The sequence below is a fragment of the Corvus cornix genome, chromosome 8 (genome assembly GCF_000738735.6).
Source record: "Corvus cornix cornix isolate S_Up_H32 chromosome 8, ASM73873v5, whole genome shotgun sequence".
Classification (NCBI taxonomy): domain Eukaryota; kingdom Metazoa; phylum Chordata; class Aves; order Passeriformes; family Corvidae; genus Corvus; species Corvus cornix.
The window spans coordinates 30,872,640-30,895,914 of NC_046338.1; the positions used below are offsets into that span (position 1 = coordinate 30,872,640).

Here is a 23,275-nt window from a genome sequence, read left to right on the forward strand (position 1 = left end):
GTATGTCTTGGGAAACAATTCAGTTTCAACAAGTGGCTTTCTCCTGAAAGCCAGTGTTTAGTTTGTCTGTCCTCATGAAGAGTTGGATATAAGAAATGTAAGTAAAAATAATACATTTCAGAGGTGAATTTACAGAAGGGAGACTTCACTTCTGTCAGGATCACCTAGGTTGATCTTTAACTGAAGTGAAAAGGGAACATGCATAGAAATTTAGTGATCTGACCCTTGTGATTGCATTGTAGGGCAAAAATGGTGACTGGGACTTGGAACACTGAATCTCCTGCCAAAATGTTCGGTGGGAACATCTTCCCCCCTTGGTTAAATTCTGACTCTGAGTTGAAATGAAGACTTTGAGGCAGTTTTGCAGCAGCAGTTCAGCAAGGTCTTTTGAAAATATCTTAACTTATTTCCCAATCTTACAAAGAGAGCCTGCTTGCTGTTACTTCTATCAAAGGAAGGGACTGGAGGCAGGGGGAATGCATAATGAAGGAGAAACATGACTTACAAGTTTTCTGTTCAAAGTGGATGTTTCTGTAATGTTAAGAGCCAGTAAAATTGCCAGTTGGCAGAAGAATACAAGTCCATGAGCCTTCTGTAAAAAACCATAGGTAAAATCCTTACTCTTTTCCAGACCTTCAAGTACATGGATCTGTGTATATCTGCATTCACTATTTTTGAAATTGTCGTTTAGGTAAAGCTATTTATCAGATCTTAATAGCATTGGTTTGTTTGGAAAATTGTTATTTAAGATGGATCTCAATTCAGGAATAAAAGAGGGTATTTTGGAAATTGTTTTTTTGTGAATCTGGATTAGTATAAAATTTCTCGGGGTACCTGACAAAGAAATGGTAACATATGCCATGGTGTGGTGTGTGGAGCAGAAAGGGCCCTGATTCTGTCTAGGCACTGCTCAGCAATAATAGAAACGTGTCTGCGTTAGCAGCACTGTTTTCAGCACAAATCCAAGGTGTAGCCCACACTAGCTACTGTGAAGAGAATTGACTCCATCCCATCCCAAGCCAAGACACTTATGGATGATCAGAGTGAAAAGGTTACTGGCATGGGTACTGCTGATGTGGACAGCACATGAAGTTGTGTTAGCTAGATCAGTGTTTTGATAACTTACCAAACCAGAAAAAACCCGCACACCAGTAACAGCAACAATAATGGGAAAGTGGAAATCTGTGCTTGTAAGAGGAAAAGAGAAATCATAATGATCAAACTTAAACTCACCTGGTTTTGCCCTCTGTTTTCTTTCCCTAGTTATTGAGTCGGAAGGATAAAGCCACCTTTGACAAGCTGGAATATGTTATGAGTAAAGAAGATAATTACAAAAGGCTTAGAGATTATATCAGCAGCTTGAAGATGACCCCTTGTATTCCCTATTTAGGTAAGTTGTAGCCTGTTTCTGCAGTAATTACACAAGCTAAAGACCGTCTTCTAAGCATTTGTGAAACTCTTTCAGTACTTCAGTGAAGAATCTACAACCCAAGGTGATTTCTGGACACTCTGTGTGGCAGGACAGAACCTCAGAAAAAAAATACCTCTTAAACCTCGCAAACACTGCAGCTTTTACACACAGTATCAGTTTTCTAGGAAACTATTTTGCCACGTGTTGTACAGATACGCTGACTTCTGGAGAAGTACTTCAATTGTTACGCCTGCTAGCCCTCCTAAATACTAAATACATGACTGTTCTAGTAATGGTGGCTTTTAATTTATGAGAAGCCATAAATCACCAGTGTCTGAGAGGAATAAATTTAGAACTTAGAGTTTGGAACATGGGAAAGTCTGGAGATATTGCTGCATTTAATAGACACCAGTGTGACAAGAGAAACTGGGTTGTTGTAACTGACTCAGCATGGAATAATTCTTAGTAAATTGTATTCCTGTGTATCTAAACCCGAGATGAATGCATTTAATACATGTTGGTTTTGTTGTCAAGCTAATTTAGTGTTTCTTAAACTGAACAGACATTAAAGTGATTAGTGTGCTGTTTTTAATGTAGCTTTTGTTTCATTAGATGTTGGTAATCACATAAAATTAAGGAACTGCATATCCAAGTTCTTGTATTTTTGCAGACAAGAAGTTGCTCTTACACCTGAATTCAAGATGAGCTCTTGTGGTCGTTAAGGCCTGTTAAGCTGTCCTCTCTTTGTTCCTGAAGTTTAGTGCTTCCTTTACTCAGCCGGGCTGTTAACTTCTTCAGGATTAATTGGTTGAATTTTACATGCTTGATACAGGAATAGAAAAAAGTACTTCACTGTCGGGGGGACCAGATTTTAATGCCCTGTAGTGTTTGTCATTCAGGGCCTGAATTGGAAGGTGCAGAAAAGAAGCCAAGCATTACGTGATGTGATGAAGCACGTAGCTTTCCCACCTTGGGGATATGGACAATATAGAGACATGATACACAGTTCTGAAATGCTTCCTGTGCTGATGCTTTTTACCCCTATGCCATGATTTTTGAAACATGAAGCTGGCATCAAATTGTTTTCTTGCTGATTGTAAAAATCCCAAGCCAAATGTTGGGAAACACTTTTTAAGTTTTGTTCAGTTGCAGATGTTTTCCCCAGTAAGTAGCAGCTTCTTGTCTAATGTTTGCATTAGAATAACATTTGGTCTTGACTTGATAGTTTGAAATGAAATGTATAATTCTTTTCTGTTTAGAAAGAAATGCTCTTTACTGTGACCTGCTGTAGTTAAAGCATTGTGTTGTGACCTGGTTTCATGTGGTACCAGTTCTTATTAGTGACATGAGGGATGTCCTCAAGCCTTTTTTAATTCTCCAAAGGAATAGCAAATTCCCACTGGTGCACTCCCTCTAAAATTAATTCTTGTGCAGTTTAAAAAAGTGGCAAAAAGAGCAAAATTGCCTTGAACATACAGTCATGATAAATCTGGATCCACTCTGGAGGATTGATAGTTGAGTCCAAGTTTTCTCATTTGATGAAAGCTTTAATCTCTGCTAAGACCTGGATAGATTTGTTATTTCTTCAGTCTCCTTCCCAAGGCATTTTTACTGATGTAAGAGTCATATGGAACAGAAGGAACCTAAACTGCTTGTTTAACTTCCTGCTTTAAGGTTACCAGTGATAGGTTACAATTCCCAAAAGGAGTACTTCTGCTGTAAGGTTCTGTAAGGGAGTAGTGCTGCTCCTGGTTTAAAGCACGTGGACGAGCCTACCTAGAAGCCTGCAGATGGAAATGGTGATCATGGCAAGTGCCAGGAAGGGGTTCCTCAGGAGGACCATTCCCTCTCGTGGAGGAGTGGGGGTTTCTTCACTCTTGGTGGGGAGATCCAGCAGCTGCCATGCTCCCCCCAAATGTTCTTTGGAAGAGTGCAGAGCTTCAGACTTGCCACTGCAACTAAATTAAATTTGCCATTGCAAATCCCCTCTAGAGAAACATTGGCACTGGTTGTGGAGAACCCTCTTTGGAAGGTCATAGGGAAAATGAGCATATAAAGGAATTCCAGCTGCAATTTCAAGGATGACTCTTTTGCCCTTATGCAGCCAAATACCAGATGTGGGTGTAGATTTTTTTTCATGGCCATCATGGCATTGTAAGAGAAAGCTTCAGTGGTGTAGATTTTGCAATAGGAGCAGAGCCACAGAAGTACAGATTGTTGTCTTATTTTCACAGCTCTGTGCACAAGATAATGGTGTCCTTCCACATTTAACTGGGAGGGGGAAATATGTTTCTCAGCTTCTTGCAGCAATGATTGTGATGTGATTCCAGAATTCTAGAAATGCAGGTGGGAGCAGCACATCCGCAGTGTGGACTCACCTACTTTAATGTGAGTGTGAAAAGCTGTGCAACACCAAGAAAGGTGTTCAGCACCGGGCCCTTGATGCACAGCGTGGGATATGTCATCAGTGCTGCATGACCCAGGCAACTAAAGCAGCCAACAAATGGGAGCAGTGTATGTGATGTTATATTTCACCTTAGAATAAAACCCCATTCTCCACGGGAGTCCTATTCCAGAGCTCTGATCAATTTGAGGTTGCACAATGAAACAACTGAGCCGTATCTTGAGAAGTAAGATTTTTATTTAACTAAGCAGTACTACCTTGTGAGATATTTTTTTTATAGCTGTCTTTGAGGAGTTATATCCAGAAACAGAAAAGCTGAGAACAGGTTATTAAGATTCATCTGAGGAATATTCAGCTGCTTCAGTGATAGTGCTTGCAACAGATGTTGGAAATAGATGTGAAAACCGTGTTTCCATTGTAAGTTGAACTTTCTTGAGGTCTGCCTGGTTAAATTTGGGCTGATGGTGGAGGAATGGTGAAGGCTTTACCCCTCTCAGACAGACTGCTTCTGAATGCCCAGGGCAAGAGGCCTGAGGGATGCTACAGCCTCTTTTGAAAATCTCTCAAAAGAAGAAGTGTGAGAAAACACTGAACTTTTTAAAGTCATTCGCCCTGCTTAGAAATTCAGCCCCAAAGCTACAAACTGATAGAGTTACCAGCATTGAAAGTGAATTATTGTACAGAGTACAAACCAACCTGAAAAAGACATGCTATGCTTTCCTTCCTCATAATCTTAAATTGGCAACTTAATTAAGTCTTTCCTTTCAGAGCACAGCATTTATACAGTCCGAGGTTTCTGGGTGGATTTTGTAATAATGTTTAGTCAATGTCATCCTGCAGCTTTAAATTGGGGAAGGCTCACTTTTTAGATGTCCAATATATAAGATTTAATTAAAAGCTGAGTGCAAGCTAATTTTACTTTGGGGTTTCTGCAAAGTACACCTTTCACTGAGTGCACTGAATAAACAAACACTGTTTTTGCAGCAGGCAAGAGATTCTTGGGGTAAAATACGCTCTCTGCCAAGGAGAGGAAATCTGCTGGTTGAATGAACTAAAAGCTGTCAAAAGTGATCATTAAAGGGATGTTTTGGAAGGCATTTTCCCTTTTTAAGTTTACCTGAACTGCTCTTCTATCCAGCTACCATAGAGAAAAAAGAGCAGACTACAGAGAGTCTGAATTTTAAGCATTTGCAATTAAAAAACCGTTTTGCAGGACACTCAGTCAATGAGGTCTGTATGATATTTGTAACAAACAAATATTCCTTATATGAAGAACAATGTCAGAATTGTAATTGTAAACATTTGTGTCAGTTAAAATTCTTGGAATTTGGGAATGGAATATGCTGGGACTGATTCCCCACCGCTGCCAACCCCAATTAAATATTGGTGGAACTGGTTGGCTTTGATCTCTGACCAAAGATTTAACTACAAGCCTTGCAGCCATAGATAATCAATGAAGCTTTATCTACTCCAGAGAGTATGTTCTGAAAGCAGAATGCTGTTTTTTCTCCTCTGCATTACATACGAGGCTTTGCATAATTGATATTGACTAATTTAACATAACAATAATACTAGATTATTCTTTTAGCTATTATGGTTTCTTATTTTAAATAGGGACAAAGTTCCTTAAAAGCCTGAAGGCACATACGAGGTGCTAAACAAACACATTGGTTACAATTCAGAACAGCGTATTCAGTTTTATGTAATACAAAATTAAATTAGGCAACCTGTGTGCCTGTGAGTGCAGTTATTAAACAATTGTGTGTAACAGGAAGAAAGCTTTCATTCTGAGGTTCTGGTACCTAAAGCGAGTGTTTTGTTCTGTCTGATTTTGGGAGTATCTCACTTTGAATCAGTGTGCGGTGTAGCTTTTGTTAAATGTTGGGAAAGTATTTTCTAATTGATTTCTTAAATTACATATTCATTCCAGTGGAAATCTGGTATCTAGAAGATAAAATGTAGTATAGGCTGTATCAAAGGTTGTGTAGGTGTGAGGGAAGTGTGTGTGTCATAAGAGCAGCCCAAGTTTGGGATGCCAGGGAGAACACACCCAGAGCTGATTTCTAACCTTTGTTTTACTGTGGGAGTAGAAAGCTGTGGTGGAGGAAAACTTTAATATTCAGAGTCTTCTCTCAATTACTATGTGTGAATGCTTGGTCAGCCCTCATCACTCCTAAGTGGAGCACAGAAGTGTCAAGCCATGATTTTAATATCAGGACTTTTAGTTTTGCCATTTAACTTCAGAGTTTAATTAGGAAGCTTGAATATGGAGGTTGAAAGTAAAAATGTACCAAGTAATTTGATTGTCTTAAGTTTATCAGTAATTTCATACAATTAATTTTCTGACACAAGGAACATTTTGCCTCAATTTTTACAGAAGGTAGGACTTGCAGATCTTAGTAGTGTAGAGAATTCCTTAAGAATTTCTGTATTTTGTGTTTAATTTGCCTCTTCACTTTGAAATAATTATTTGTTGCAAAAATCTTTCTCTGCTGGCAAAGCTAAAATGTCTCCAATTTTTTCTGTAGGTTCTTGGAGTACATATCAAACAGTAATGTGAAGTCAGATTTTTCATTGAAAGTAATACCAACATTTTTAAATAAATTGTTAAATAACTAATCAAATTTCACATTAAAGCAAGACAATGTCATTTCACATATTTACATTTAAGGGTTGAGCTAACCTGAAAAAGCATAAGCTTTTTGAACTGGAAAAGCTTATATCTTGTCAAAGATCTGGAATTTTTTACCAGCTTTGACTGTTTACATAAAGTATGTTGATCTTGAACAAAAGATAAATATGCTTTGCAAGCACAAAACATCTGCTTTTGTGAATGTGTGTTTAAAAAAAAAACACCGTCTGTCACAGTAGAGAAGGGTCCTAAAAATGGAGAGGGGAATATGACAGGGGGAAGAAGACAGGAAAACTGTAGACCTGCTTTTTGCAGGGGCAGATTGTGCAAAATAATGATTAAAAAGTACTGTTTTATTTTTCTTGAACTCAAAACACTGAGAAGTTTTTATGGGAGCGCTGTGGGATTTTCCTCCTCAGTCTATAGGTCTGATCATCATCTGAACTGCTTTCAAGGAGTAGGAACCTCCCCGGTACTCAGCCCAAAATATTCCGTCCTGGTACTTGCTCCGGTAGTGGCCTCCTCGGTACCAGACCCCGTTGAGGTTGGAGTGGGCACATGCGTTGTACCACCAGCCGCCCTTGTGGAAGTGAGCGCAGTTTCCTGGGGAATGGAAGGACAGGGGTGAATTTCAGCTTTAGGCAGGAGAGATGGAGATTATTAAATGTTTTCATATTGGGCCTTATTCTCAGAGGCAGCTTGGAAGTGCTTCGCAGCCTGTTGTGGCCACATCTTGCTGTTCTTCCTAAGCTATAAATTCTCTTTAACAGCAGCCATTGCTGGAGGGGGGGGTTATTGACATGGTCTTTAATGTGGCAGCTGAAAATGAAGGAGGGAACTCTTCTCAGCCTGCCAGCACTGCTTCTCCATGAGCTAACACCCAAGGAACTCGGGTTATGTGCTGTTTAGAAATACTTGAGTGGAAGCAATGCGAGTTGATACAGCCCCGAGCAGCACACGGGGCCACGGTTCCACAAAGAGTTGCTTGTAACTTGTGTTTTTACTGTTACAGGCTTGTCTACGAGTTTGCAGGATTTGTCCAGCTTTATGGTTATTGACAGCTGAGGAAAAGCAGTTGAGGTACTGCGCTCCCCAGCCTTTCTTTTACTGCAAGGGAAAAACTGGAGGAAATGGAAAAAAAAAGTGAGCAGAGTACACAAACCAAGTGATGTGCCCCTTTCTTAAGTACTGGTGCATAACTAAACCTCTGCACACTCGCAGTTCCTTTCATGCTCCTCAGAGGCTTTAGTTCTTGGTGATTATGTGGCAGCAGCCCTACTCAGAGAGCCCCTGGACAGATATTCTGACTGCAGAGCCACGTGCAAGTGATGAGCTAAACGGAGAATTGCTGCAGTGTGTTGTCAGTGAGGGTAACAGACTTTGAATTTCTGACAGGTGCAGGGGCTCTAAGAGGGCCCTGCCAACGTGGGTTTTATCATCATTGATTTGGAGCCCCTTCCAATAGGGTCATTTTATCAGAATTTGCGTACTTTCTGTTCTGAGCCGTACTTTCTGAGGCGGTGTCACTGATGGGATATCCAGGACGCACTTTTGGCAGCCGTGCTGCTTTCCTTACCTGAATACATGTCCCTGTCCCTGTCCAGCGTGGTGAAGTGCTTCCCGTTGTGCCATATCATGGAGTCGCCCGCGTTGCCCTGGTACGTGCCCAGGCGCAGCCGGTAGAATTCGCTCTCGGGCTCCAGGCGGAAGCTGCTGTACTCCGCGTAGACCTTCTTGTTGCTCCAGTCCTCCAGCTCAATCAACAGTCTGTAATTATCCTGATTGGTGAGCATGTAGATATTTTCTAGGCCCAGCCAGTACTCTCCATCAATGTTCCCAAATCCTTTCTGTGCAAAAGAAGATCAGAAGGTGCTGTTAGCTTGGTTTTGTGTGTTTGTTAAAACACTTGGCAGCAGGAGGGTTATAAACCAGTGGAGCTTGGGTCCTGAAAGCCTCTGAACTTCTGAATGACTTCAACCCGTGCATTTAAGTGCTTTATTTTGCTGCAGTGGGACTGCTAAGTTGCATGAGATGCTGCCAGAACCGGTGATGGGGGCAAAACATCTGTGTTCTTGCTGTCCTCTCCTTTTTAAGATAAAGGGAGGGAGAGTAGGGAAACTGAAACAGCGTATTTCTTGACAAAGCTAAGGGGATTTGTAATAATGGGTGAATAATGGAATTTTAGGTTGTATTTCCAGGTTGGAAAAGGTATTTATGGATCACCAGTCTCAATGCTCAAGCCAAGTAACTTCCTGTTGCTTTTGTATTGCAACTAGTGCTGGTTTTTACTGTGAATTTAATGACACAGTTCCTCTGTGTTCTTTACAGGATTTACTAGAAATGAAATATAAAGACATCTTTTCTTTCAAAGCACAGACTACCAGCACAGTAGCTGTGAAGTGGTATTTCCTATCTGCTGTCTCCTTTCCCCAGTAAACCAGTGTTGTTCAGTGTTGCGTTATGTTCAAAATGTTTATGGCTGCTGTTATGGCGCTCCATAACTGCCTTAAAACATTTGATAACATTTAACAACTCCAAAGCCAACTATGCACTGCTCTGAGCAGTAAAGACTTTGCATATTTATTTGATCTGTTTGTTTATTTATTGGATAATTGTTTTAGTTGTTACTGATTTAGGGATTCATATTTGAATCACTAAATTCCAAGAATGCAAAAAGCAAAAATCCTCACATTAATTTGTGTCCTATATGATGATGTCATTGTTGTTGTTATTATTATTACCTCAGCCAAATGATCTTCAAGTTTCCTGTTCAGCATGTAATTACTCCAAAGCAGCAGCATCTTGTCATCCTAGACATTCTGCCTGCTAGTTCATAATATCACAGTAACACACAGCAATGTGTTTCCCTTCACCAGCTGGACATCTTTAGATTTCTACCCTAAATTAACAGGTGGAAATTATTTCCTTTAATTCATTATTAGGACTATTTTTGAGTCCCCGATCCAGCAAATCTATTAGCGTGTTTAAATAAATAATTCCACTGGCTGAGTTTGCTTATTCATAAGGGAGACAATGAAGCTTTACAAGTACTCACTGTAGTTCTCAGTGCGTTAATAAAAGTCATGTTTTCAGTGAGAACTTTGTAATAAATGACTTCCCAGCCACTGTTTAGAATCACACGTGTCCCAGTTGTGTTGTGCATTACAAACCCAGGCTGCTTCAGACAGGCAGGTTCACCCAAAGTTAACTGGGCATTGAGGGAAACAGGACATTCCCCCTGAAATGTGTTTGCCCCTGGGGATGATCACTCTTTCCAGTTCTCTTTCTTTGCCCACTGATTTTTCTGCATTCTAGAATTCACCTTGTAACTGTCCCAGTTCCTGAAAAAGTTGACAGATCCATCTGTCCTCTTCTGGATGACTGCCCATCCTCCAGGGTCCAGGCTGTTCTCACACCAGAGCTGCATGGGCTCGTTGCTGTTTTCGGGTTTGATCATGTAAATCCCGCTGCTGGCATGCCCAGCATCCCTGGCTTGTTGGCAGTCTTTGAATGGACCTTTTGGGAAAGAAATACTGTAAACCTTCAAGATTGGCTGTGCAGTGCCCATTGTCCAGGAATATTTTGTAACAGAAAGTCAGTAATTCTATTAAGGTATAAACCTACCGTGGAAAATACTGCAGAAGCTACTGTCTGAGATTAATTTTATCTGTAAATAAACATGTTAATATCCTCTCTCCATATATTTTTGAACAAAAACTTCATTTTGCTAAACAAATAATAGTCTTTGGTTAGCAACACCCAGGTTTTTTTATCTGCTGTGGCAAAGATTTGTACTCTGGATTTTGATACTGAAGAGCATTATGATTTTTTTTTGCATTAATTATTTTCGTCTTTTTTACAAAAGGCAGACATCAATTTACTTCATTTTCTGGTGTACCAATTTGAAACTGGTGGAAGTGAAAACCAAAACAAACTCAGGATACCCAACCAGCCCTCCATATTTGTGAATATAAAAGTAGTTTGAGAGCTGCTGTAAGAAATTTACTGCCAGAGTCTATAGACCTGGAATTTAGTCAAAGAGAATTCTTACGCTGCATTTCTTCTGCCATTGTTCACTTACCCAGGTTGAGGATTAGGCTGTTATCTGTGGATAGGAGTCTTTTTAAGTTTCATGTGTCATCCTGGTGTGATGTGTGTAGATGGACACTGATGAAGGAAATAAGCAAGCAATGGAGAAGGATTTTTGAGCTAAAAGGACTCCTGTGTTTGTTTTCAGGGCTGTGGTTGCACAAAATTGCTGTTGCTGTTGTTTGTGACTGCTGCTTGAAAGCTCTGTTTTAGTCCATGTGAATAGTGATTTTACAAATAATACTTAGAGAAGACCATCTGGTCATTCTCTGAGAAGGATGCAGCTTACATGTCTCTGATAACCTTGCCTAGTTTGCCTTTTGGTATTTGGTAATGTTTTTATTTTCTGCTTTTTAGACAAAAATTTGTTTGTGTGTCATTGCTTCAGTTGGTTTAGAGAAACTGTAATTTACTAATGAAAAGCAAAGTCTGTTCTAATGACTAGCTAGTGGTGGATGCCCTAAATGTATTTGAAAACTCAGTACATCTGAAAATAAATTAGCTACAGCTTTCCTCTCCTTCCAGAGGGCTTATTTTCTCAAATCTGCTTGGAAATTCAGAGAGAACTCATCAGTCACAGAAACAGCTCATGTACAAAGCAGCATAGAAGATATTTGTTGGGTTTTTCTTTAATCAAAAGTTGAGGCTGAGGGAAAGGGACCTTCACAGCAGACTAAGCTTGTGTGACAAAAGCAGGCTGATTTTCTTAGATTTTCAGGTGGCAGTTGCCAGTTGGACAAGTATGTAATTAGCAAGAAATCCATAAAGCATTGCATATTAATTAGAGTGCATGAAGCTTGTGTATCTAATGAGGAGCTTCTGGCTGTGACGGGAACGTGCCAGACCCTGAGCCCTTGCTGTAGGTACTGCTGCACTGTCAGGATTGTGATGGCTTTGTCATTCTTCCAGTGCAGGCAGTGGCACTGTAGGACATAAATCCTTTAGGTTTGGTATACAAGTGCTTTTTTTCCCCCCCCTCTCTTGTTCACAATTAAAATTTCCATGTGAATTGTGACTCTTGCAGAGTTTGTCCAGGGGTTAGGTAATTTCCTGGGCTAAGCTGGGTCTCATTCCCATTCCTTGAACTGTCTGAAGTAAATTTGGGTGCTCTATAATTGACAGGGATGTTGTTCCAGAAGTATTTTTGTAAAACAGTTATTGCTTTAGGAAAAGTATAAACAAAGAAGCCTTATCTTTTGTAGTGTTAATTGAACATTAGGAATAACTTAATCAGATCTGCTGTTATGTGGGTGTTATCCCACATGATTATCACTGGAGGAGGAATTGAGCACTCGTTTTTCCATGAGAGACCCAAGCAGATGCTTGGGGTCATTTTAAGTAGTTTTTAAGGCAGACAGAATTGCACCAGTCTGTTTATGTAAGACTTGGATCACTTCTGGAGTTCAGCTGGCTGTAAGTTCACAGGATGCAACTTGTCTGCTTTGATGCTCAGCTTTGTCTGCGTGTATATACATAAGTTAATGTTGTGGTAGAGGTAATAGACTTCTGCTCTGAGTGTAAGGAAATATCCCAGAATTTTTGGTATATGGCCTTGAATCCTTTTAGTGAAGTAAATTCTTTGTTATGTATAATTGTTTCAAGTTCACGTTCTAAGAACTGATCTTGTTCAGTGGAAATACTGAGGTTTGTGAGACTGAGAGACTCCCCACAGTGCTGGTGTGGGTGGAGGTCTGACTGATGAAAAAAGCACGAATTTCTGTTTTAAATCTTACATTTAAGATTTAGTTTATAGTTTGTGATATAGTATAGTGATATAGTTTGTGTAAGAAATAAGTATCTTGTGCACATCTAGTCTTTTGTAAGTCTGTGTACACTAAGTCACTGAGACAGTTATAAGTCAGAAATACTCTGAGAAGATGATCTGTTAAATCTTTCACTTCTAAAATTGTGGCTTAGATGTATGAATCAGTGCAGATCATATTCTGTGCTAAATTAAATGAAGTAGAGAAGGAAAGGGATTAAATATTTTAAGTTAAAAGCTTGATAACTTGATGGCTGAATCCCATTTTGAGATGCCAAACGTTATTGTGAACAGATGATACAGAAGTTGTGCTTGTGTGAGGTTCATAGAGAGGATTTTGGGGGGCATCAGTAGAGGAAAAGTCCAAACTAAAATTGGACATATATTAAAAAAAAAGAAGCTATATTGTTAACCAAGAGGTATTAGAAACGGGGGGCAAGGTGTGTTGGATTTTCAAGTACTTCACTAACTTGAAACTACTTTTTGCAAAAACAGTGGCAGTAATTTTGGGGGTCACTGGTTATTATTCCAAATGTTAAGGTAATTGTGGCAACTACAATTCACAAATACGTTAATCTTGCTCAATTTTTAGAGCAATTTTTGTACAAATTAACCACCATACTCAGAAAATAGAACTTCACCCTTTTGTTTGCCATATATTTTGCATTTTACTCTCCACCCACAAGATGAAGATGCACCTTGACCTTTCTGACCCATCTGCTGCATGCCAAGTACTTGTTAGGAGGTCCAGGTATTTCCTCTGACATAAGTCTTTAACAGGCCTATTTCTAATTGGGATTGTCTGGTTTTCATTGATCTTTTTTTGACATATTTATGTATTACAAATAATCTTTGAACTGTAAAGTTCTTTCTTCTATGACATAGTTTTGATTCTGTGCACCATTAAATCTGTTTACCTTAATTTTAAAAATCAGGGGTAGTAACTGGGCACTGTGTTGGAGTGTACAAGTTTTGGTTGTGCTGACCAATGCTCTACCAGCTGTAGCAGTTCTCAACCCTGCTTTTCCCAAGCACTGCAAGAAACACTTAAACTTCCAACTCATGAATCCAGTATTAAAGGATGGTGAATAACGTTACAATAAGCTTCCTACGATTTCTTTGTGTTCCCTTCCAGAAATGAATTCCAACTCTGAACTTTTAGGGGTAGAGGTAGGTTAGTGAACACCTGGGTAGATAATTCAGAGGATAATACTTAGTGCTGTTGCCTCGTTTTGTGTGTGCAGCAGGCGTGTGTGGAGAAAAAGATGCATTCAGAACAGAACCTGGAAGCGAGGGTTTGCTGGGAAGCGGGAAGTCATGGCTTTTTTTAGAATTGTACTTGTGCTGCCTGACCAGACATCAACGCAGTGCTTTGATATGAACTGTTTCCTTTCTGTCATGATGTGCCACTGAAATTCACATGACATCTGGCATTTTGCTTGGGCTCATGCCTGAATTTTCTGCAGACCTTGAATAAAAATAGTTGTTCTTTACATCAGCAGCTGATTGGTTGTAATTCTGCAGAACAGTTGCAACTAAAGGTTTGGCTTCATCTTAGGAACCAAGTTGAACTTCTAACTGTGACTAAAAGCAATTTGAAAGAAACAGAAACAGAACTGCCACCTAAATGCAAAACCCCCCACCAAACCCTTTTGCTGTGCTAACAGAAGCCAAGAGCAAGCACTCAAAGGGATGTCGGAGGAAAACTTGGTTTTCTGAATCCCTGAATTTTTTAAATTGCAGTTCTGTCAAAATTTTAATAAAGTGAGAAACATTATCGAGTTCAGGGCAGCTCAGAGGTTGTTAATTGTCTTGTCACTAATTCTGATTCCTAGTGATGCATGCATTTATCTAATGACCTGAAGAGTGTAGTAGGTGAAGATCGGATGCAGTCTCCTGAATGTGTTTTCATAGTATTTATGGTTTTAGTTTAACTTGCCGTCCCCTACTGGCATCAGGTTACTGGGAATGTAGTTACTGATTTTAAATTTTCAAAGCTGAGTGCCTCCAATTGGATCCAGCCTTGATTCAATTATCCTTTCAAACTTACCACTCTTGAGTATTTCAACTGAGCACTTAGAGGCTCATTGCATTAATGTGTTGGTGGATTTAGATGTTCATTTTAAAGCAGGTCAGAATAGAAGGATGAAAATTCTTCTAGTAGAATTTTCTTCTGGCGAATGTGTACATGTAAGTCTAAAGGACAGAAACTTAAAATTACTTAATTTGTTTATGATGAATTAGTTTGTCTTATTCACCCTTGCCAGCTACTGTAACATGTAGCTAGCAGGCAGCATCGAAGAAATGGGTAAATATTAGAAAGTTTATGCTAATACTGAATTTTCATGTTTTTGTAACTCAAACCCAGCTGCAGAGAGAACTTCCAATGCTTTGTGACTTGAAGGCGAAAATTGTTCAGATTGAATTTCTGAGTATCAGCCATTTCAACAAATTCATCTGACAGAGATTTAGGCTATTTGGCAAACTAAAGCTTTCCCTGGGAGGTGGAAGGGAGAAAGAAAATCAGGGGCAAGAGCAAGCTGTAACCAAGTACTTTCAGTTCTTCCTTGTGTTTCTATGGTCGGGACAGTGTCCCTCAGAAATGGAGAAATCTCAGGTTAGGTAAATAGTGGCAGGTAACTTACCCTCGTTAATCAGGGCCAGAGGTGGTACTCTGAAAGGACTCTTTGTAGGAGAAGTGGCTGGGTCAGGCGGTGGCCTTACATCTCTGTCCCGGGGGTAGCCCGGGTCTCGCTGTATCTCGTTGCCTCCCAGCAGGACGGGGCTGTAGGGCTGGCTGTTGGGAATGTGCTGCGGCACGACCTGCACCAGGGGCGGGGAGCCGTGGCTGTCCTGGCGCGAGAAGATTCTCAGGCACTGCTCCTCCAGCAGCGAGATAGTCGCGGACTGGTTGTTCACCAGGTCGGTCAGTGCCGCGTATTTCACTTCCAGCTCCTTGTATTTCGTTGCCATCTTCAGCATTTCTGTTGTAACATTAAGGACTTTGTTTTCCAGCTGGGAAAGCTCGAGTGAGTTGTCGCGCTTTCGAATTATCTCATGCAGGAGTTGCATGTACAGTTGGGTCACACGAGAGTTCATGTTTCGACTTTCTTTCCTCAGTAACTTGACTTCGTTCACAATGTTTCCGTCCACATCCACTACCAGCTGCAGAATGTCGATCTCCCGCTTCTGCTTGGCCAGCACATCCTTCAGGTTCTCGATGTCCATCCTGGTGACGTCATCTTTCCTGTTCCCAGCGCCCGGGCCATTCGTGTTCACACAGATTGGCCCTGTGATTTTTTGTTCTGGCACCAGGAAGGTGTAACCACATTTCTTCCCTTCCTCTGCCCCATCTGCTGAACGGGGCTGCCTCTGCTGGGGTGTCTTGCTCGGCGTGGATTGTTCCGTGCAGCGCCCGATGGACAACAGCAGGAACAGCAGGACACCCAAAGTCCACTTCAATACCTTCATTTCAAAGCAAGTGTGACGGCTGTCAGGAGCCTGTTGAACAGATAAAAGATGAAGTCATTAAATCAGAGGCGCAGCTAAGGCTCCTAGACTGTTGAACTGCCTAAATGGATGGGTTTGCCATGCTTGCACGTGTGTAGCCAAGCCTTTGGAATCTCTTACTTGGGGTTAGATTCCATTGGATTGGCTGTTTGTTTTGGGCAGCGAACACTAAAATTTAGATACAGGGTTTGGCAGAGAAGTTGTTGCAGTGAGGCAGTTTTCAGAAACAAGGGTGTGCTTAGATTCTGTGTTACACTTCCATTATCAGTTCGACTGCTCAGGTCTGTGCTCACTGCAATTACTGCACGGGGTTACGGAACATAGCGTGCTTGCAGAATACCTTCCTGGAAGGGAAGTAGAGAGATGAAAGTATTTATATAAATGTTGGATTTTGGATTATGTAAGCCTTTCTGGTCCTCTTTTAGCTTTATATATAGATGTATCCTTTGTTAAATAGTATATACGTACTTATTCATATACACACCCATGTTTCATATTTATATATACACAGTTTTAGTAGACTTGAAAAATGCATCTTTAAGACTATTTTAGGACATGAGTGTTAGGCAGGAGATTAGATACTGTTTCAAACATTGAAAATTACTTATTCAAGTGACTTGGAATTTGTAAGGAAAGCTTAGAACACTGTTTGCTCTGCATATGTGTTCCTATTTAGTTGCCTCGAGATGAATGTTTGGAATTGTTGTCACACTATTTTTGTATCTTTGAGAACATCTTTATCCAAATAATGCCGAAGTATCAGGTGTGTTATCATTATAAATACCATACTGAAGCATTTCATTCATCTTTTAAAGAAAATTAGGAATTTCTTTTAACTCTAAAGAATTAAACTGCAGTGATAAAGCTCCACAAATGTTCTTGAGAGCTGTTTTTTAGCTTTAAATATTTGAGATGATAAACAAAGGTAGCACTTAAATAAGGAAAAAACCCTTCACTTCTTGTGGTTTGTTTGCTTTGTGAAGTAGATCACTCTTCTTATCTCAGCTGTTGACCTGGCTTTCCTTTCCAGACTCCTTCTGCAAACCTCTGGATAGCCTTTGTACAGTGGCCTTTGGGTAATTACAAAGAGAAATACAGTGAGAGCAGGGAAAGTTAATTATCCTGCTGTTCCTGCTAAGTCCAAGTTTAAGTGCATTTGGCAGTCCTGACACAGTGATCCCAAAGGAGAAGCAGGGCTGTGTTGCTGCTGCCTTTGCACTCACATTACAAATGATAAGGTGACTTTTGGGTCAGGTCACTTTTCCCAGGTCTGTTACTGGCTTTAATATTATTGCAACAGACGGTGTCTGCTCAGCCTCAGGAAACCTGTCAAGTCTTTGTTTTTTGGCTTCACTGAGAGCAGTGGTTACAAGCTTCAAGCCATGAGGTACATGCAATCAGGAATTAGAGCTACAAACTCTGCTTAAATGTTTGATAACTTTTTGTTCATCTGATGGTTGTCTTGCAAGCCCTGCTTCTGGGAGGGGAAGAAAACACATTCAACACATACTAAAAATCCTTTCTTACCCTGTATAAATAGAGGGAGCACATAAGTTTGAGGAAGTTTATTTTTAAAAACGTATTTCTCTTTGTTTGTAGCAATAGGTATTTCTGTGTCTACTAGTAAATATTTTTATCAAAACCAAAAGTTAAAAGTTTTGTTAATATTTCTCTGCTGAAACTGTAACTTCTGTTTAAAGGAAAAAAAAAAAAGTTAGGAAGAGGTATCACTTTTCTCCAGAGCTGGTTGTGTGTTTTTCTTTGGTAATTTCAGACATTTAAAATATTAATCACTTGGACACTGCTCAGATTTGGTAGTTGATTAGGTTAAATGTTCACATGAATCATGGGAAGCACATGGGAAACTGGTGTGTGTGTGGTTTCTAACTTGACACGGATGAGCCAAATTAATAGTCTGAAGTTTAAAACCTCTTTGCATCTCCTAAATTATTTTTCAGTACTTTTGCATTTACTATTTGCAGACTGAGGGAAAGGAACTTCATGGCATATGGCTGAGGATGAAGCCATAGTACAAGTCCAGTGTTTTACTGTTTTCAGTGTGTAATGGTACTTCATGGTCCGAGAAAGTGAATAACATTTTAGTTCTTGGTAGCTTTTAAAGACTTTAAAGAGTTACTGAAATAATGAATGGCTGGGGATTTTTCCCCAGAGCAGCACATTTTCTCCCAAAATTCGTAGAATTTAAATGAATCTTTCAAAACCAAGCACTTTGCAAGACAATCCACGTTCTAGCCATGTATTCTGCTGCAGTCTTTCTGCATTTCTTTTAATACTGAATGTGTTCATTTTGAACTTTTACCCTCATATTTTAAAGTGTCAGGCTCTGTGTCTATACGTGTGCTGTCAGACCAGGAAATGAATTGAAGGGTCAGATACAGCATAGCTAAATCCAGCTGCTGCATAAGATTATGCCCTAGAATTTGAAATGATTCAAATGTCTTGTAGTAATCCGAGACATTCAGATAAGCAGGATGAGTTCCTTCTGAGAATCTCCGTGGTAGGGAATGTATATGCTTCCATGGAAATGCTGATGTTGAAAAAATTAAATGTCTTAAAATGTTGCTTGTCAAGTTTGAGCAGCTTAATGCCTAACTTGTTATACAAGAATAGGTTCTGAGCAAGATATTTACCTGGAGTTTTAATCAGCTTAGAAGGAAATGAAAATACTGTTTCAGAAATTTCCTGATGTTCTGGGCAAGCAGCTTAAAAAAATAGGAGCTGTTTATCCAGAGTATCGCAGAATGATAGCCTCATATGCAAGAGCTAAATGACAAATTAAAATTCGAGTTGGGAAATAGTTTTAGGGTTTTTAGATCAGACACATTTTGTCCCAGATTCCCAGGTTTGGATGTTTAGGTGGTGGCATAACTGTTAGGAGATAGCTGAGGCTCAGGGATCAGTTCAGAACCACGGCCTCCAACCCTCCCTGCAGGCTTGGGGTCGCCTGTACTGGGGGGGGCTGCTGGGGTACCTGGTGCAGAGCTTGGGAGTGAAGCAAGGCAGTTTGTGATTACAGCTCCCATTGCTTTAAAATACGTTATTTAGCTCTTCAGTAGATGTCATGCTTTCTGGATTAGAATAAACTGTCACTTCAGCTGCTTCTGGCGTGTTTCTGTGCCACCCAGTTTTGGGTCTCAGATTTCTGTGGAGGTTTCATTACGTATGTTCTGGCCTGCTGATGTTTTACAACTTCTGCAGAAGAAAATGTGCAATTATTCACAGCAACACAAGCTTCTTCATCAGCTTGTCAGAAACACTCAGAGCTGTGGACAGGGCTTCGATACCATTTTATTTTTAATGCCATTTCTTCTGGTTTCTTTCTTTTTCCAGAGTGATCCCTGTGCAAAGAAAAACCCAACTTGCTTTCAAAATTAGTTTTTGATTTATTACTTTAAAAAGTATTTAAAGGTACAAAGTTCCAATTTAAAAGAGCACCACAAGCCAGGAACTACTATTTTTAACTGCTGTAACACAGACTGTGTTACCCCCCGCCAAAATACTGTAATCACGAATAGAGAGTTGCATGGATCAGGATGTGGGGAAGCTGGTATATATTTGGCATTTTTTAGCTCTCTGCACAACAAACTGTTTGTTCTTTGTTGTACTGCTGTGACTCATGTTCAGCAGGATGTAAAATTTGGAAACCCACAACACAAATTGGAATCTGTTCCTCCAGCACTGACGAAGGCTCCTTCTCCCTGGGCAGTGTAGGCTGATATGGGTGAATGTAACGAAGCTGTTGCAGGTAAATGTGAATATAGGATTCCCTTTGTACGGAAAATGCAGTATCAGGACGTACCTCTATTCCAAGTATTTATTAAAAGAATATGGTCAAGAGATAAATGCCAGCAGTGTCCTCTTACATGTAACAGGAAGAGAAACAGAGTGGGTTCTTTGAGAAAGTAAATTACAATACTGAGACTAAAGATGCTCTGAACATGATACCAGCTAATCAGGGAGCTCTGCTATTGATGTTACAGGTACTTCATTTTCTGTTGAGCTTTGCCTGAGCAGCTGAAATCAATAAACCCAGCTGTGTTCCCCTACGTCTGCACAGGCTAAGTGAGGATTTTTGTGGATTTTTTTAGCTTAAAACTGGGTCCATGACATAAGAAGTAATACTAATGTGGGGAAAATACTCTTGCTGTAGGAGAAATGTTCACATGGATTTCAGTATATCTCTATATTGAAGGAAGTTACTTCTCCCTATATAAACAAGTGCTTTTCCAGCAAGTCCCTCTGCCTCTGCTGCAATAACAGGATTACTTTCAATTGTATTGACTGGGATCCAGGAATAATATGTTCTTGGGTTTTGTTCGTCAGATTCGTGAGGTACTGAGTCACAGAATTCTGCTTCTCAGAGATTGCCATGAACCTGATTCCTTTTAGGAAAGTCAATCTAAAAATCTTCAGGGGTTTTGAGCTTGTCATTGAAAGCATGTCCCTTTTAAAAAATGATAAATTCTTAGATGTTCTCCACAGAAGATCTTTGTTAATTTTGTCATAGTAGATATTCTGAAAGCACAGCAAAATTTCATGGCATTTCCAGATTTTTTGGTGAAGTTTTTTTTAGCGTGGGGGTTCCTTTGTTGGCAGCTGCTGTGTGTGTTTGCACTGTTTGAGCAGGCAGGTTACAATGCAGTGGTACATTTTGTGTTTGGAAATGTGTGATTTGGGGGCTCCAGAGTTCTGCTTAGAACAGATACTGAAGATATTAAGCATCTAGTTATGCTTGCTGTAGGAAATTGTACTTCATTCATTGGTGTATGAATTTTAAGGACCAAACCAATAGGACACATTACAAAAAACCAAGCCCAATAAAACAATAATTAAGACCTGATAGAGCCATGTAGTTACTGCAAAAGTTTGAAGGTTCAGAATTTCCATTCTTTTTAGTAAGTTCCTTTAAAGCTTCAAATAGTGTATTTTTTTTCACTGTACTTCAGATCATTCTTTTGGCAGCAGCAGCGTCATATTAACATTGCATTATTTGTTTTAAAATAAACATTTCAAAATTTGAGCTCTGAAGTTGGAAGGCAGCAAAGGAGAGAGAGTTAAAACCTTGTATACAGCCAGTTTATTGCATTAAAATTATTGACTCAGCTGTTTTCATTTGTGGGAGATTTAGGAATTGTTCTAAGCAGCATAAATCAAACCCTTGGCTGATGATGAATGAATGGAGCCTGGTGTCCGAAGCACATTAAGCGCTTCAAAGGGGGTTGTGGTGGTGTTGTTTAGATGATTCTCCTCCTTCTGTAAATCAGCACAAAGGGATAGTAAGGAAAAGGGCTCAAGAACTTGGAAAGGATCCATCTTTCTTGTTTATCAAGGCTGCTTCAGACTTCTTTCCTCTGGTAGCTACTAAATCTTAATTAAGTTTGCCTTCTGTAACACTTTGTCTCTCCTTTTAGCATCAGCCCCTTCATTCTCTCTCACTGTGTCAGGCATCTCTGAGTTTGTTAATCCAAATGCATCACTTAAATTTATTTGCATTGTTCTGGATTATTTGCTGTGTTTTAATTTCCAAGTCAGCATGAAGAAAGTTTTCCTATGTATTAGCAAGTATTTTTTGGTTTTCATCTGTACTTTTGTCTTCTGTTTGTAAACAACTTTCTTGTTTTAATAATTGACTTGCAGCAGCATTCTTCTCCCTTCCTTCCCTAATGAACTGTAACAAACCCCTCAATTTTCCACTTAATGTAGTGTTGCTTTGTACACTGCATTTCATGTTTATCAAATGGATCTGTATTTAGAAACAAACTGCAGTTCATCTGAAGTACAATTAACTTCCCAGAAATTGCCGAAGGAAGGGAGTAGTGCCTGTTGCAGCAATGTCTTTGGCTTTTCAGCTGCACAATTGATTGTGCTACAAACTTGATTATGTTCTGAATCAGTGTATGACTATGGTTTCTTGGTTGGCTCTAGGACTCAGGCAACTTCTGCTCCTCAGAAGTACCAGAAATAAGAACGTACTTGATATGCAATGATTGCTACTTACAGATGTGCATTGATTTGCCTGGGACTTTTCACAGTGGTTTTATTGAGGTATCCATTTTCTAGTTCTAGTAATGCTAGGTCTATGCTCTGGTGTTGGGTGAAATCCAGCTTCCCTGAAATCGATAGGATTTTTGGCTTTTGCCTTCTGGTGGGATCAGAATTTCACATGAGTATGTTCACAGTACCCAAATGACAAGCTTAGCAAAGAATCTGGTGGTGATAATTTTCTGTAACTGTAGATAACAATACAGCTAAACAACTGAAACTTGTTCATCCCTACAACTGGAACAAGTTAGTCTGTGCTCTTATGCAGTGCCTTTTTTAATTCTTTCCAAAGTCTACCAAATGCCACAAAAATGAGCCTTAATGTTAGTTGTCAAATTTTTCTCAGGCTGAGAGGGATTTGTTTCTTCAAAATTGTATGTTGAGGGAGACGTATGTAGCATTCAGAAATAGCTCAAAATTAAACTTGTAAGTAAGAATAACTTTAAAACTTACCAAGAAATAAAGTCTTCCAGCTGGTTTGCTTCTGTGGCAGATGGAAAATCCAGAGGCCAAGTTGCTTTTGCTTCCTATATTACCCGATGGTGTGGAGTGTTAATCTGCAGCTGGAGCTGAAAACTGCTTTTGTCTTTCTCTGTTAGATCCAAGCTGTATTGAGGAGTTGGGTTTCTCCATACGATAACCAAGCTAACTAATCAGTTAAAAAAAGAAAAAGAAGTAATGCTCCAGTATGCGTTATTCCAGGAGAGCGAGAGAGAAGTGTTTTTTGAAACTGCAGTGTTTAATTCTCACATGCAGAAGTGCTCTAACCAGCTACAGCTGACCCAGATTCCATATACATCACTTTTGGACCGTGTTTTTTTAAACAAACACACACTCGGCTCAGCCGTTCAGCCCACCTATGATGTCACCGCGAGCACTGGGAGAGCAGGAGAAACTCCTCCTTCGGATTTCCTATCCATACCCTCCAGAAAGGGAGGGGGTAGGGAGGCTGAGAAGTTAGGAACAAGGAAAGATTGTTTGCCAGTAGAAGGGAGGTACCGTATGGCAACGGACTGTGCAAGAGTTCAGCAGGCAATTGCAAATCAAACATTTTTACTACGCTGCCTAAAGATGCCTTTCAAGTTATTACAGTACTGGGCTTCATTGAGAAGAAAGATTCTTTCAGGCTGATAAAACTCGATTTGTGTTGCTGGGAATAAAAGGGGCAGCCTGGCTGGATACAACAGGAAAAATGAACCATTTGTAGTCTAGAAGAATGTTCAGCAGAATGTCGCATTCAATTCTTGACGTTCACTTAATAAGAAACAGTTCCAGTTGTTCAAGGCATGAATTCTCCAACACACGTGGAAAAAGTTAAAACTCTGTGTGTGATGGTTTTGGGTAGGTATCAGAATATTTGGTAACATCTGACTGGTGTTAGAAGTAGCAAAAGCCACAGAGATT

The 23,275-nt window shown here is 39.9% G+C and overlaps 2 protein-coding genes across 9 annotated transcripts in view; one reads left to right on the forward strand and one right to left on the reverse strand.

Annotated features, from left to right (window-relative positions):
* RALGPS2 (Ral GEF with PH domain and SH3 binding motif 2) overlaps positions 1 to 23,275 on the forward strand; it is a 115,568-nt gene that overhangs the window by 52,393 nt on the left and 39,900 nt on the right. For all 8 annotated transcript variants that reach the window (XM_039555712.1, XM_039555711.1, XM_039555713.1 and 5 more), the window contains one exon: positions 1,264 to 1,390. In XM_039555712.1, the coding sequence (XP_039411646.1) occupies positions 1,264 to 1,390 (127 nt within the window). The remainder of the gene's footprint in view (positions 1 to 1,263; positions 1,391 to 23,275) is intronic.
* ANGPTL1 (angiopoietin like 1) lies at positions 4,035 to 22,740 on the reverse strand. Its single transcript, XM_010406302.4, has 5 exons — positions 22,325 to 22,740; positions 14,944 to 15,799; positions 9,770 to 9,963; positions 8,024 to 8,294; positions 4,035 to 7,050 (listed from the first exon to the last, which is right to left on the reverse strand). The coding sequence occupies exons 2-5, from the start codon at positions 15,767 to 15,769 to the stop codon at positions 6,863 to 6,865; spliced, it is 1,479 nt and encodes a 492-aa protein (XP_010404604.2). The 5' UTR covers positions 15,770 to 15,799; positions 22,325 to 22,740; the 3' UTR covers positions 4,035 to 6,862.